This window comes from Schistocerca gregaria, chromosome 1, assembly GCF_023897955.1.
Source record: "Schistocerca gregaria isolate iqSchGreg1 chromosome 1, iqSchGreg1.2, whole genome shotgun sequence".
Taxonomy (NCBI): Eukaryota; Metazoa; Arthropoda; class Insecta; order Orthoptera; family Acrididae; genus Schistocerca; species Schistocerca gregaria.
The window spans coordinates 412,372,253-412,385,143 of record NC_064920.1 but is presented as its reverse complement, the minus strand read 5'-3'; the positions used below and the strand labels follow the sequence as shown (position 1 = coordinate 412,385,143).

The window sequence follows — 12,891 nt, the reverse complement described above, 5'->3', positions numbered from 1 at the left end:
ATGGGGCTCAACGTTGTGCGGGATGAAATGGAGGGGTGTCTGTTCAACTCTGAGTTTCTGCTGGAGAAAGTGTGTCACAAGGTGTACCGCGAGGACAAATGGATCAGTGCACAGAGCTCCTTGGAGGTTCAGGCCCTGGACAGTTGACTGTTGCTGGCAGCCCAGAATGCTACGGAGCTTTGACCAAACCTGAGATCATATGTCCCCATGGAGGAAACATAGTGCTCCCAGCATTTCTTTTTACTCCTCTTAATAAGGCAAGAACCCTTAGCTCGGAGGTGCTTAAAAAGGAGGAAGTTGGTCTGGAAGGGGTGTCGCTTAAATCGCTGCAGTATCCATTGGCGGTCCTGGACAGCGACTACGACTGTGATGTCCTTGGTCCACCACTGTACCGGCCAATGGGGGAGCCCTGTGGATAGAGGGACAGCAGAGCCAGCAGCATGAAGAAGAGCGGCAGAAATGCCTTGCTTGACTACATCAATGGAATTCGAGAGACAGGTGTCAAAGCGGACAGCAGACATGTATAAAGGCCAACTGGCCCTACGGAATGCTCAACGTGGAGGCCTGTCTGCCTGGCGACAGCAGGGGAACGACAATGTCACTGGAAAGTGGTCACTGTCACAAAGGTCATCATAGGATGATGAATGGGGGGGGGGGGGGGGGGGGGGCAGGGGAGGAGATCGTGAGATCAATAGCAGGGAAGGTGCCGTGAGTGGCACTGAAGTGGTTAGGAGACCCATAGTTGAGGGGAGACAAATCGAAGTGTGTGATAAGTTTGTCGATTAGGATACCCCGACTCGTTGAAGTGACACTCCCCCAGAGTAGATGGTGGGTATTGAAATCCCCATGGAGGAGAAACAGGGGTGGTAGTTGCTGGATTAAGGTAGATAGTGCAACATAAGCAAGGGATCGACCTGCAGGGAGGTAGACATTGCAAAGGATGATTGCCGGAATCCTTTGCACTCTAACAGCTATCACTTCCAAGGTGGTACATAGGGGGATCCAATCACTAATGACATAGAAGCGAATCAAAGTGCTGACCCCACAAGAAGCTATCCCAGGGACAGCATGGTGCTGACAGAATGCCCGATAACCACAGAAAGTTGGAGAGTGGTCATCACGGAAATGCGTTTCTTGGAGAACAAGACAAAAGGCAGAATGAGAGGAGACGAAACATTGCATTTCCAGTAGGTGACGGTAGTATCCATTGCAGTTCCACTGGATGATTGGCACGAGTCCAAGGTAGGCCGAAGGAGGCGAGGAGGAGGTCAGGTCACTTTGTCAGTAGTTGTCACCGACAAGGATGGGGTGACATCCATAAATGAGATGTCAGACTCAGGTTGTGAGAGGGGAGTTGGCACCTCTGCGGGCACTGGGGGCGCCTTGTAGTGGGATTTATGTTTCTTCTTCTTCTCCTCTTTCTGTGGTGAGGGAGGATAGGACACGGGGACTACAGGTGTCTGCAAGATCGGGGACCACAATAGAGTGGGTGACTTTGGGGCACACAAATGGACAAATGGTGCGCAACATGGCCGAGTGGTGGCGAGAGTCTTCTGGCCTGAGCAATGTCGGGGAGAGGGTTCCTGGGAGCGAGTCTGATTACCGGCAGATGCCGAAGGAGGGGGGCATTTCTTCTAGGGAGCGACTCCCTGGCGGGAGGTTGTGGGAACTGCAGAGGGGGTGGAAGGGAGAGTGGGGTGGGGCTGGAGTAAGGACGAGGGAGGAGGAGGAGGAGGAGGAGGAGGAGGAGGAGGAGGAGGAGGAGGAAGAGAAGTAACAGTGGGAGAAGTTGAAGATGGTGACACCGGATGGAGTCTCTCATACTTTTGCCAAACCTTGTAACTTCTTTGTCTCTTGTAAGCCGGGCAATCCAGTGAGCGAGAGGAGTGGCGGTCAGCACAGTTGACACACACAGGTGGCGGAACACTAGGGCTTCCCTCATGGACTGGGTGGCCACAGTCACCATACAAAGAGTCTGCCTTTCAGCAGGAAGACATATGCCCGAAACGAAGGCACCGAAAGCACCACATAGGTGGAAGGATGTACGGCTTCAGGTCACATCTGTAGCACATAACCTCTACCTTCTCTTGGAGGTTATCCCCCTTGAAAGCCAGAATGAAGACGCCAGTATTGGTGTGGTTGTCTTTACAACCATTCTGCACACACAAAAAAAAAGTCACGCCTCTCCAAATTAGCCCGGAGTTCCTCATCAGTTTGCAGGATGAGGTCCCTATGAGAAATGATGCCCTGGATCATATCAGAGATTGGTGAAGAGTGAGAGACACTGGGACGTTGCCGAGACGATCACAAGCATGAAGAGCTGTGGATTGGGTGGCAGAAGCAGCTTTGATCAACAGGGAGCCCAACCACATCTTACTAAGAGGCTCCACTTCACCAAACTTGTCCTCCAGGCAACATCCTTATCTAGAAGAATTTATAGTAAGAAATAATGTAAATTATTATTATATATACTTGCATATTTATTATTCTTACCTATAGTGTAACGTTATTCTGTAATTATTGCACAAAGTACAGTTGATCCTCACTTTTATTAATTAATTTTAATTATCCACATGAAAATAAAGAGTATATGTAAGATTTTAACCCAAAACATCGTCACTGGTAAATATAATTCTTCTAGATTATGGTGGAATTTGAGCTACCAGCAAATGTTACCATTACTTTTATCAAATTCGCCTAACTGATTTATAGCTTTTGCATGTTAACATGGATCTGAACTGTTGCCCCTATACATAGGAAGCCTACAACATTGTTATGCAGAAAATAACTGTGTCTTGTCAGAATAGATCTAGAACGTAGAAGTAATAATTCTTCTTCTGCATTTTGTCAACATAAATCGGAAAAAGGCATTCTTGTCAGTGCAGGACCGACTCTTACTGTGATTTTCCATTGCCGCCTTTTGTGCTGTCAAGTTGACAACGAACAAAACTGAGAAGGATAACTAATGTTAATTCCAAGGGTCATATTTTTTTGCTTTCATCACTTTTATTCACACCCCAGCCAACAATATTCAGCGTAATCAGAAATGGTCATTACAATACACTCATATTCATTATAGCTACTAGATCTTTATTTGCTTTGCTGTAAAACCACAAAAAGTAAAATTCATGGTAATAGGTAACAAACAAACTACAGCAAATGCTGCAACACAAAACAACATCATTTGATGACACTCTTCACAAACTGTGAAAGGCTTAATTTATTCAATTAATGAAATATATGTTAGAAATTAAACATTGGAAGACAAAATGTACATTGTGTTTACCCAAATTAATTCAACAGCTATGATGAAAATTGTAGGTACAACTTACAATTTTGCAACTTCTTCACCTTTCCCACAAAATGTAGCTAGTTCATCTATGGCTTCTTCTCTAATCACTGTTGAGTCAACATCGAAACAAACTGCATCTGCCACTTTCCACATATTAATCACCTCATCTTTAGTTGCCATGTTCTTCACCTGGAAGGGGGGAGAAACTGCTTTCATAAGCAAAAATTTTTCAAATTAAATTATCAGATGCCACTTCCTAAAAGGCAAGAAATAAAGTGAAGAGGTACACAGTTTCAGGTGACCTACGATTGCCAAAGAATTTAGGCCTATCTATAATATTCTAACAAGCTGTAGCTTATCTCTTATCACAAACACAGCCCCCAACAGATCAGAACATGAGATTGTGACCCAAATCATTTGTCTTCAAGCAAAACTTTTTACAACGTTTAAAAATATTTGATATTTCAGCAGCAGCTAAGAACTATGATTGGGACCAAGGTAATGTAGCTGTGAACAGGTGGCAGCTGTTAAAGTGGAAATACTGATGATTAGTGATAGGTTTGGAATCTTGGATGGTTATGAAGAATATCTGTAGATAACATGTAAATAAGTTTGTGTGGGAGCTTGCATGCAAGCATCCAAGACTGTAATAATAAACTGAGGATAGGTCTGCCTTTTTGCAAGTACACAAAATAATGTTTTTTAACACTCAAACATGATTCACATTAGTTGTGGCATCCTCAATGAGTTTTTCTTTCATTTTATTGAAATACATACATATATTGTGTTTAGGTTAGGAAATACATTACACACGATTTTGTTATTTAATTTACATATGAACTTTACCTTTTATTTTACATTGTGTGTGTTCTGTGGTGACCAACCAAAATCAGCCACAGGTCTAAATTTGTGCATCATGTCGTCTGCAAACATGGGGGATGTTAGAAAATCATTTGCATTGAATTCTTGTTTATTATCTACTCTTAAAATGTATGTTCAAATAAAATTCATGGCATATCCCCATTTTTAGCCTTGTGTGTGTGTGTGTGTGTGTGTGTGTGTGTGTGTGTGTGTGTGTGAGTGGGGTAGTGGTAGTAGAGACAGGTTGTTGAGGACCAGTCCAAGAGAAAGATTTTAGGATGCACATAAGCCCTTAGGCAGCCATACACTTTATTTAGCGGTTCGTCATGTTCCCTGCATCTTGTCAAAAAGGAGGACCTTTAGGGATGTGGAATGAGTCAATATATACATTAACAACAGACAGGGAACTTAATATTTATATTGAATTAACAATATGCTGTATTGCTTAGTGCTATTGAAGATTATACCATCTAAATTTGACAGAGTAAATTAGAAAGAGCGCTGCTACTTTGGAAAAACCTGGTACCTACTCAGTTTTACAACACAGTTGCTGTTTATCTGCTATTAGTAACTTAATATTTATTTCATTAGTGGTATTTTTCAGAGAAAATGTGTACTTACAACTACAAATTCTGAGTCCTTTTTATAGTACATTACCACTTGCCGTGTATCTATAGAATGAACACTGCTACTTCCCATTTACCTAACAACATTTCAATCGCAGGTGATTTGTAGATACAGTAGCTAATGACATAAGTGTTTCATTTTCTTTTAAATTAGTAGTGCTTCCCAGCATAGTACATAACTATTATGAACTGTAGAAAAGAGTTCATACATGAAAACTACATTTTGCGTCTTGTATTGTGTATGGATATGGGTAAATGACATCTCGGGTGAAACTGACTTTTATTATCAGCAGAAAAAACTGTTAAGAAGTAAATATATTGGGAATTGATCTTTAAAAAGACAAGACTGTATGTTTATCTACATTTTTGTTTTTTGGTCATGCTAGTGGTTCACCTTAGTTTTCAAAGCAGATAAAACTGAATTTTCAAATAAAGGCACCAATGTTAACATTTTGATAACTACTCAATTAATATAAAGTTTATAGTCGGAAAATACTTATCGTGTACAACTGATTTAGTGTCATTGGTATATCTGCAAGTAAGACTTAATTATAATTATTAGTACGGCTATTATTATCTTTAACTGCAAACACAGCAAATGAAATCACTATGCTGGACTTCATATTTTAGCACTACTTTGACACTTCCCAAATGCCTGGGACTGTGTGATGTTCTGGGGGATAATTCCTGGAAACCCAATAAAGTTGCTTTTTGTAGTTGTCAGATATTTTATCAATGCAAATGGTTCTCTAGTGATAAGATCTTTTGGCACTGCTCTCAGTGTACTGAGAACCACTTTCACTGGTTTATACCAGAGTTGCTATAGTTCAGTTTTCAAGCCCTTGTACCTGGCAATTTTACTTTGAGTTGTTTCATTTCGATTCTACTATCCCTGGGATGGGAACGTCAATAATCCACACTTTCTTTTACTGCACAGTTATGATGCCTGGTGAATTGCGTTCCACAATTTGATCTTTCTTGAGTCCCAGAAAAATTTGGGAAGTTCATCGTTGAAAACTTTTTCTGGCTTATGGTCCCACCAGCAAATGATAAGTATGACATAAGTTACAATGGATTAGTCACACCACAGCTTTGTTTTTCCACTTGTAATCAGTCCGAGTGATCTTTCTGCGACCACTCAAGACACAGTCAATTGTTTCAACTTCTTTGGAAAGTCAGTACATTGGGTCTCCTGTTGATTTCTTGATTCTGGCTTTGATGGTGTTACTTATGATGGTATGTTTATGTGAAACTAAAAACCAATCTGTCAGTTTCCTTATTTAGTGTTCCTTTGTTTAGACAAGACCATGCATTTTCTTTATCTTGCCTTCAATGTTTTCCAGAAAATACCCATGCAATTTTTTTTTTTTTTGGGTCACGTTTTCATTCTAAGGCAGCTTTCCAGAATTAATTCTTGGTTTTCTGTAATTTGAAAAGCTTTCTGTTGTCGACTTCGTTCCTGAATTTTTGGCTGCTTTTCACATAGTCTGCCAATGCATCCTTCTCTTCTTCCATAGTAATTGGACACAGATGACAGAATAGAATGGAGGCACTACTGAAGTAAATCACACTGTGCTAATACTAAAAACAAAAAAAAAAAAAAAAAAAAAGAAAAACAAAAAAAACATAAAAAGTGGAAAAGTATACAAAGAATTGACAGACAGGCAGCAAAGCTGTATTTTCTTTCCTAAGCTATGGTTTGAAACAAACAGTGCCCAAGTACTGCAAGTTTGTAATGTCAAGACTCAGATAAAGTGTAACACGATAAACTGAAAAGAGCAGTCACTTACAATCCTACATAGCAGCATAAGAAACAAACCAATTAAGATTGTGCTGGGCACTATGACACTTACCTATTAATTAATTCACAAAATTCTCAAAACAGGAAATACTGAAATGATTGGCAACCAAGTTGAATGAATTCTACATCTACATCTACATCTACATGACTACTCTGCAATTCACATTTAAGTGCTTGGCAGAGGGTTCATCGAACCACAATCATACTATCTCTCTACTATTCCACTCCCGAACAGCGAGCGGGAAAAACGAACACCTAAACCTTTCTGTTCGAGCTCTGATTTCTCTTATTTTATTTTGATGATCATTGCTACCTATGTAGGTTGGGCTCAACAAAATATTTTCGCATTCGGAAGAGAAAGTTGGTGACAAATTTCGTACAAAGGTCTTGCCGCGACGAAAAACGTCTATGCTGTAATGACTTCCATCCCAACTCGTGTATCATATCTGCCACACTCTCTCCCCTATAACGCGATAATACAAAACGAGCTGCCCTTTTTTTGCACCCTTTCGATGTCCTCCGTCAACCCCACCTGGTAAGGATCCCACACCGCGCAGCAATATTCTAACAGAGGACGAACGAGTGTAGTGTAAGCTGTCTCTTTAGTGGACTTGTTGCATCTTCTAAGTGTCCTGCCAATGAAACGCAACCTTTGGCTCGCCTTCCCGACAATATTATCTATGTGGTCCTTCCAACTGAAGTTGTTCGTAATTTTAACACCCAGGTACTTAGTTGAATTGACAGCCTTGAGAATTGTACTATTTATCGAGTAATCGAATTCCAACGGATTTCTTTTGGAACTCATGTGGATCATCTCACACTTTTCGTTATTTAGCGTCAACTGCCACCTGACACGCCATACAGCAATCTTTTCTAAATCGCTTTGCAGCTGATACTGGTCTTCGTATGACCTTACTAGACGGTAAATTACAGCATCATCTGCGAACAGTCTAAGAGAACTGCTCAGATTGTCACCCAGGTCATATATATAGATCAGGAACAGTAGAGGTCCCAGGACGCTTCCCTAGGGAACACCTGATATCACTTCAGTTTTACTCGATGATTTGCCGTCTATTACTACGAACTGCGACCTTCCTGACAGGAAATCACGAATCCAGTCGCACAACTGAGACGATACCCCATAGCTCCGCAGCTTGATTAGAAGTTGCTTGTGAGGAATGGTGTCAAAAGCTTTCCGGAAATCTAGAAATACGGAATCAACTTGAGATCCCCTGTCGATAGCGGCCATTACTTCGTGCGAATAAAGAGCTAGCTGCGTTGCACAAGAACGATGTTTTCTGAAGCCATGCTGATTACGTGTCAGTAGATCGTTCCCTTCGAGGTGATTCATAATGTTTGAATACAGTATATGCTCCGAAACCCTACTGCAAACCGACGTCAATGATATAGGTCTGTAGTTAAATGGATTACTCCTACTACCCTTCTTGAACACTGGTGCGACCTGCGCAACTTTCCAATCTGTAGGTACAGATCTATCGGTGAGCGAGCGGTTGTATATGAGTGCTAAGTAGGGAGCTATAGTATCAGCGTAATCTGAAAGGAACCTAATCGGTATACAATCTGGACCTGAAGACTTGCCCGTATCAAGCGATTTGAGTTGCTTTGCAACCCCTAAGGTATCTACTTCTAAGAAACTCATGCTAGCAGATGTTCGTTTTTCAAATTCTGGAATATTCCATTCGTCTTCCCTGGTGAAAGAATTTCGGAAAACTGCGTTCAATAACTCCGCTTTAGCGGCACAGTCGTCGATAACAGTACCATCGGCACTGCGCAGTGAAGGTATTGACTGCGTCTTGCCGCTTGTGTACTTTACATATGACCAGAATTTCTTCGGATTTTCTACCAAATTTCGAGACAATGTTTCGTTGTGGAACCTATTAAAGGCATCTCTCATCGAAGTACGTGCCAAATTTCGCGCGTCTGTAAATTTTAGCCCATCTTCAGGATTTCGCGTTCTTCTGAACTTCGCATGTTTTTTCCGTTGCCTCTGCAACAGCATTCGGACCTTTTTTGTGTACCACGGGGGATCCGTTCCATCTCTTACCAACTTATGAGGTATGAATATCTCAATTGCTGTTGCTACTATATCTTTGAATTTGAGCCACATCTCGTCTACATTCGCATAGTCAGTTCGGAAGGAATGGAAATTGTCTTTTAGGAAGGCTTCTAGTGGCACTTTATCCGCTTTTTTAAATAAAATTATTTTGCGTTTGTTTCTGATGGATTTGGAAGAAATGGTATTGAGCCTAGCTACAATGACCTTGTGATCACTAATCCCTGTATCAGTCATGATGCTCTCTATCAGCTCTGGATTGTTTGTGGCCAAGAGGTCAAGTGTGTTTTCGCAACCATTTACAATTCGCGTGGGTTCGTGGACCAACTACTCGAAATAATTTTCGGAGAATGCATTTAGGACAATCTCGGAAGACGTTTTCTGCCTACCACCGGTTTTGAACAAGTATTTTTGCCAACATACCGAGGGTAGGTTGAAGTCCCCACCAACTATAACCGTATGAGTGGGGTATTTATTTGTTACGAGACTCAAACTTTCTCTGAACTGTTCCGCAACTATATCATCGGAGTCTGGGGGTCGGTAGAAGGAGCCAATTATTAACTTAATTCGGCTGTTAAGTATAACCTCCACCCACACCAATTCGCACGGAGTATCTACTTCGACTTCACTACAAGATAAACCACTACTGACAGACACAAACACTCCACCACCAATTCTGCCTAATCTATCTTTCCTGAACACCGTCTGAGACTTCGTAAAAATTTCTGCAGAACTTATTTCAGGCTTTAGCCACCTTTCTGTACCTTGCTTGCAAAGAGAGAAATCATACAATTAAGTAATGTGCCTTAGGTGCAAAGAGCCCTGCACCTGTAAGAATCATCTGATTTATGAAAAATCAACAAAAATATGTAAATACTTTTTAGTGATATATTTTTAAGTCTTTTGGCTATGAATTTGCATACATCAAAGTTTCTAAATCCCATACAGATTTTATTTTTGAACTCCCCCATTAAAGTGGGGGCAATTATCAGTGGTTCAAGACATAGGCTGCACTTTGTGACATTGAATTGTACATTTTTTTCCATGACAAAAAATTACGCAAATGAGATCTAATTACAAACTCATCTCACTACTTCTAATCCTCCCCTTTGCAGTCTGCTTTCATTTTCCCCATTCTTCAGAAAATAGCTTTTAGCAGAATATAGGTTCAATCATTAGTAACTCCATCACTGCTGCAGTTCAGTTTGTATACAGGAACAGGTGCATTTACCAAATTTACACAGTTATACAAGAAATATTATCCTGTTCATATTTTCCAAAACTTCACTACAATTTTGATTATGTAGGCTATAAAAAAATTATTTGAAAATAGTGTATAAATGCTATCTCCCCTGCACCCTCAGTCTTTGTGCAGTAAAAAAAAGGATCACATTAACATATTACAATTTGACACAGAATCTCAAACCTAATGCACTTTTGCATTTTTCACAACGACAAAAATTTACAAAAGCCGAAATGGACTAAATTACTGCTCTATCAATCAACAAAGCAACCAATACACTCACTGTATAAATATAAAATAGCAAAATGATGATAATATTAAAACAAATGGAAGACCATAATCTTTTGGAACAACCAACACAGCTGATCAAGCCTGATAGGGAATGAAGACAAAAAGATTATTGCACCACAGAAACCACATCCTAAATCAGTATATATAATCATTATCAGATATATTTTATTACTTTTAATACACGCATTTGTTACCTTCTCTTCATTTTAACTCATATTATTGGATTGTTATCCTACTCTGTTTAAAAGCATAATTCCACATTTTAATTTAGAATAGATTTGTGTGTTTATGAACTAACCACAAATGTTCCTTCTGTATCATACACTTGTTAGATAAAGCAGTGGTAATTACATTTTTCACAAGTATGTTTGTTTCTTCTCAGGTTGTGCTGAATTTTTTTATTTCTCTGATCACAATTTTCACATTTCTACTAGATGTTTGGCCTATGAAAAATGGGAAAGCTTTTGATGTTACTGAATAAAGTCATTCGACTTATGGCTGTCAAAAATATTTACTGCAATTGCAGATTCAATATTCTGCCATTGTCAAGCATGGTGGGATGAGACATTCCCATCAGCCTGAAACCAAATACATGTGGCGGTACAAGGCTGTGCACAGTTCCACATACCATGCAAGCACAAGCTACGTAGCCAAGACATTACAAGCTATCAGGCAGCAAAAACACATCCACTGAAGTACAACACTTGTGTCAATGTGAAGTTTTATTCTCTTAATGTTATGTTTGGAAAGTAAGTATTACCCTGATTGTTCCATAGTATATCAATAATTGTAACAGGAACAAATATAAGAAACACTGTCTTCACTTATTTACATTACCAACTCCATAAGAACATAAAAATTGTTGGAACCTCTTGGGCATATAAATCAGTGCTGAGCAGACAACAGGTGGAAAAAAAATTACTAATAAACATAAACATACTTTCGGCTGCAATGATGTGGTCAGAGGAAATGACCATTCCTTATGATCTTGAGCAGTGAAATGACTGATGCTTTTATCACACACATTGTGAATTGCAAGATGACAATTCCTTGAAAGAACACAGAGTTCACAAGAAACTAATTGCAACAAATTTTCTACTTCTGTCTTGAAATATTTGAATGACAGCAGATTTTGTCACATGATTATCAGTTCTGAAGATTAATTACCAGAAATTCCATTACATTATTTCCAACAGTGTCATTATTGTATGTTTGCTAGAAGATACTTCCCCCCCCCCCCCGCAACATCACATGCAAGTAATGTGCCCTACCGCAAAGTCTTCGGCTCCGGGTGGTCTCGGTTTGCGCTCAGTCCGGTCACTGTAGCTTCCCATTGCCCTGAGGCACGCAAAGTTAAATCTATGTTTAGGTGTGAAGACGCCGAGGCAATAACATGACAAGATTTTGGAACACATTGCGTAAGCTCATAAACTACCGTTCGTCTGCGAAAGTGTTCATAACTATTTGAACGTACTTTTCGACTATCTATACACAACTGTCACAAACTATTTACTGTATATTCTATGATTTCTTTGTACCTTTAAATTACTTCTCTTTGATCTACGTGCTTTTTCGAAGTGTCAGCTGCTGTTGCTGCAAGGACGAAACTGAATGCCTTGACCCCGCATGGGCTACGGCACCCCCCTTAACGAACATCAACTAAACTGTGTATTTCCCAATAACCTGATAACAGGCTTAGCATTTTCCAGCTGGTCCGCATTCATGCCGCAACTTAAATACAGTGCTGCCAACAGATATACCAACCTCGCAAACAGGGACATCAAGAAAACAGCGACAAAACAACAAGCGCTGCCAACCGACCGACGACGTGAAGAGATCGACATTTGCTACGAAAATCGAGATACACGAAAATGTGTAAACTTGGTGCAAGGCATCAACAAGCTCCTATGTAAAAATATGTTATTTGACTTTTGAATTATTCACTATTCAGAGACTTTACACCGAAAGCACGATTCCTCTCCTGACTTCTCAAATATATCGTGGTATTAGGGCTTCGTCGTAATCATAAACTTCACGAAAGCTTCACATACCCTTACCACAATCGGATTGTATGGTACAATTCATAGAGTAGAAATATTTTCTCCGGGACTATTTCCAGGTTTCCTGTCCAGAGTAATACACATGTGCTAGTAATCAAAATTCGTGTTTCACTGCGAAAATGACCAGCAGTGATGAATTGAAAACGCACAGCAGCGGTGGACATGGTGGCTGATATGAAACGCTGAATAATTTCCACTTCATAAACTCATTATTCTTGTTCATCACTTTGATAGTAAGAGATTCAGTCAGGCCTTAAAATGAGCTAGACATTAGAACGAGAACTTTCACAACATAATTGCGGGTCAAATACTTTTTGTGAAATGCTTCAGAAACCAAAACTCTGATACTGTTCAGTACAGTTTTTCAAGGATTAAATAAGGAAAAAGTTAAAATATTGATCACTTTTTTAGCATAGATGTTCACACATGCAGTGAATATGCATACAAAAGTTATTCCAATCTAAAATGACCGTAATCTTCAAACTTGTGACCATAACTAGGCTCTGTTAATTATCCTGTTGCTTCCAAAAGTCATAAAAATTGTGCTGAATAACCAAAAATCTAAAATATTTTCGAGATAGTGAAGAAATGTTCAGTAATACGGCTCTATCTGGTAATTTTGAAATTCTTATGACGCAATTTG

General features: G+C 39.9%; 1 protein-coding gene across 3 annotated transcripts in view; it reads right to left on the bottom strand.

Annotated features, from left to right (window-relative positions):
• Nucleotides 1–11,947, bottom strand: part of LOC126349907 (phosphoserine phosphatase) — a 71,302-nt gene extending 59,355 nt beyond the window's left edge. Inside the window, exons 1-2 of one of the 3 annotated variants that reach the window (XM_050002469.1) lie at nt 11,460–11,947; nt 3,333–3,481 (exon numbers count right to left, since the gene is read on the bottom strand). In XM_050002469.1, the coding sequence (XP_049858426.1) occupies nt 3,333–3,481; nt 11,460–11,603 (293 nt within the window). In that variant the 5' untranslated portion in view covers nt 11,604–11,947. Of the gene's footprint in view, nt 1–3,332; nt 3,499–11,459 lie in introns of all 3 variants that reach the window. The other 2 variants (XM_050002470.1, XM_050002471.1) reach the window with 2 other exon arrangements.
• Between the last annotated feature and the right edge of the window lie 944 nt (nt 11,948–12,891).